General features: G+C 41.9%; 1 protein-coding gene across 1 annotated transcript; it reads left to right on the top strand.

Moving 5' to 3' along the window:
• Positions 1-2,180: 2,180 nt before the first annotated feature.
• LOC109393750 (olfactory receptor 13C7) lies at positions 2,181-3,140 on the top strand. Its single transcript, XM_019663280.1, has one exon. The coding sequence runs from the start codon at positions 2,181-2,183 to the stop codon at positions 3,138-3,140; it is 960 nt and encodes a 319-aa protein (XP_019518825.1).
• Positions 3,141-3,546: the final 406 nt, after the last annotated feature.

Raw genomic sequence — 3,546 nt, forward strand, 5'->3', positions numbered from 1 at the left:
ACAAATATAATTCAAGACATGACATACTGTGTCAAGAAAAAAATTATAAGTGTTATGGGAGTATAAAAGAAATCAGAGTGATTGATCAGGGGTTTGGGAGAAGAAATACTACAATAAAAATGACCTCAATTTCTAAGGTGGAAGAGCACTCAAATTGTAACAAACAGAACTTCTTTAATATGCATATTTCTGGGCTCTACCCCCAAAGATTTGAATTTCACTATTTCTGAGGTAAGGCCAATAGGAAACCTGGCTTAAAAACATAGTTATTTAGGGTTTTAAATCCCTCAAAAGGCTCTACTTATCTACACAAATTGCTAGTGAAGAACAATTGAATAATACAAGGATCTTTTCAAGGTAACAGTGTTAGATTCTTTTTACCAGACTTGAATTTATTATGAAGTAACCATTACTGAACTATATGCCACTGGTTTTTTAAAGTTGTGTAAAATCAATGGTGTCAGATATACCAGAAAATTAATTCCAACTATAAGAATTTAATACATATACGTCAGATCAAAATGAATAGCATGAAGAACAAACCACCCTTTAATAAATAGTGAGACAGCAACAACATTCAAATGAATGAAGGTTAGCCTTTGATCCATACATCACACCATACGCTGCCATAAACTTCAGATGGATTAGAATTAAACATAAAGCACCATCATAATTACAAAACGCCAAAAAAGAAGAGAGTGACATATTTATTCCAGCTGTGGAAGAAAGTGTGATTCATTATTTTGGAAGAGAAAGAGAGTATCTATCAGAGTTAAAACAGACATGTTCAAACATACACTGTACAAAACTCATGAATACTACAGTCTGATCATACAAGAATCAAACTGCTCCCAAATGGGGGTTTCTTTGGGTTCCGCAAGTGTTTGAGTTTCTTGAATATATATATATATATATATATATATATATATATATATATATTCTAAGTAACTTTTAATATGTAGTTAGACAACAGACATACGCAAACTTATATTTTGATTTTTGACACTCTCAAGGCCACTACCACATTGCCATGTGTGCCGTTGAATCGACTGCCTTTTGAATAGACCTTGGAATAAATCTTTTCCTGCCATCTCCATGCATTTATTTTATCTTCTTTAAATGTGTCCTTGATTAGAAAAAGTGTAGTTCTGTGCTGATCTTTTCTTTAATCCAAGCCTACGCACATCTGCTTACGTATAATTATACCAGGGTGTACACATGTGCACTGTTCTCAATTAAGGGTCGGGTGAGGCTCAGAATCATCTGCTTGGTGCATGCTCTCATCATGGTGTCATAACCAATTGCACAATTAACAAGTGAACATGTAACTAGCCACACAGTAATAATGTCACATTATCAATGGTATTGGGATTAACCAGAAATATGGGGTGCTGGTTCTCTAACTTTACATTTATGATAAGGAATTTGCACAGTTAAGCAACCTTATTAGTGAGTCAGGATTTTTTCTGACTTTTAATATCTAACTGGCATTTTTAAATGAATAAATTTTGGTTTTTTTAAGAGCAGTTTTAAGGGCCGGCCGAGAGGCTCAGTTGGTTAAGAGCTCGCTCAAGAGTGTGAGCTCTGAGCAACAGCGGTTCGATTCCCGGCCCAAGCTGAGCTGCCGCTGAGCTGCCNCTCTTATTTCTATGGTGCCGCCCTTTGGGGACTCCTCCCAGCAGGAGGAAATTTAGTTAGGAACAACTTCATAGTGGGCCTTGCACTTTAAAACCTGTTCCCCACCTCCACGAGGCTGTCACTAGTGCTTCTGGCCTCTCAGTGGCCACCTCCAGAGGCTGCAATTGCGTGAAACATAGCCTCGAATGCTGGTTTTCTCTGAGTTCCTATTTTATCCCAGAATTATAACCCTATGATTTTTTGTTTTCTTTTTATACCTTGCCAATGCTTTACACAGATGTTTTATACAGTTTGTCCAGTTTTTCTAATTGCCATATGCAGGAGAGTTAGTCCGACTGAACTCACTCGTTCTTACTGGAAGAAGTTAAATATTGATCTCTACTACATTTTCCCTAGAATCCTGTAGAGATGACTGAATTGTCATAGTTATTCTCCAGTTGCTTAGCAGGGTGGCATTTTTGCCGGCCGCCCAGGCACCTTTGAAGTCTGAGAGTGCTGAAGTTCACCTTCTGAGTTCCTGCAGGTGACAGAGTAGATGCAACATGGACAATTCCAATCAGACCTCCACAGTGGTGAGGTTCATTCTTCTGGGCCTCTCAGCCCACCCAAACCTGGAGAAAATGTTTTTTGTGCTCATCCTGCTGATGTACCTGGTGATCCTGCTGGGCAACGGGGTCCTCATCCTGGTGACCATCCTTGACTCCCGCCTACACACGCCCATGTACTTCTTCCTGGGGAACCTCTCCTTCCTGGACGTCTGCTACACAACCTCCTCGGTCCCCCTCATTCTTGACAGCTTCCTGACCCCCAGGAAAACCATCCCCTTCTCAGCCTGTGCTGTGCAGATGTTTCTCTCCTTTGCCATGGGAGCCACAGAGTGTGTGCTTCTGGGCATGATGGCGTTTGATCGCTATGTGGCCATCTGCAATCCCCTTAGGTACCCTGAGGTCATGAGCAAGGCTGCCTATGTGCCCATGGCTGCCAGCTCATGGATGGCTGGTATCACCAACTCTGTAGTTCAGACATCCCAGGCCATGAGGCTGCCCTTCTGTGGGGACAACATCATCAACCACTTCACCTGTGAGATCCTGGCTGTCCTGAAGTTGGCTTGTGCTGACATCTCCATCAATGTGATCAGCATGGTTGTGGCCAACATGATTTTCCTTGTAATTCCAGTCCTGTTTATTTTTGTTTCCTATATCTTCATCCTCACCACCGTCCTGAGGATCCCCTCAGCTGAGGGGAGGAAGAAGGCCTTCTCCACCTGCTCTGCCCACCTCACAGTCGTGGTCGTCTTCTATGGGACCATCCTCTCCATGTATGGGAAACCCAAATCCAAGGACCCACTAGGGACAGACAAACAGGACCTTTCAGACAAGCTCACCTCTCTCTTCTATGGGGTAGTGACCCCCATGCTCAACCCCATCATCTATAGCCTGAGGAACAAGGACGTGAAGGCTGCTGTGAGGAACCTGGTGAGTCAGAAACACCTAACTGAATGACTGCCACACATTCCCAGACTGCCAGATGCAAGACCTCTAAACTTCTCACTGTACTTGTGGGAAAATGGTAACCCCAGGAGGTCCTTGGGCTGTCAGAGGGAAGAGCCTTTTCATTCCTGGTACTGCTGATGAGGTTATTGGCTTCACACAAAGCCATACTGTATTATATCATAGCTATATTTTGCTGCCCAAATCTTAAATCTTCTAATAGCAGAATCTGATGAATATCTATAAAGAGTTATAAATGTGGTCAAAAGATATAAACAAAAATTTTAGTGGTACTTCGACCTTAGAGTATATTGTTTTTTCCTGTGTAGAACTGCTGCTTACTTTGTTCTGCTTTGGTCTCATCCCAGAGACCTTTGCTCTGTAGAAAGTGTCAAGTGAAGAATGTCATCTGCCTCAA

This window comes from Hipposideros armiger, unplaced genomic scaffold (genome assembly GCF_001890085.2).
Source record: "Hipposideros armiger isolate ML-2016 unplaced genomic scaffold, ASM189008v1 scaffold_388, whole genome shotgun sequence".
NCBI lineage: Eukaryota > Metazoa > Chordata > Mammalia > Chiroptera > Hipposideridae > Hipposideros > Hipposideros armiger.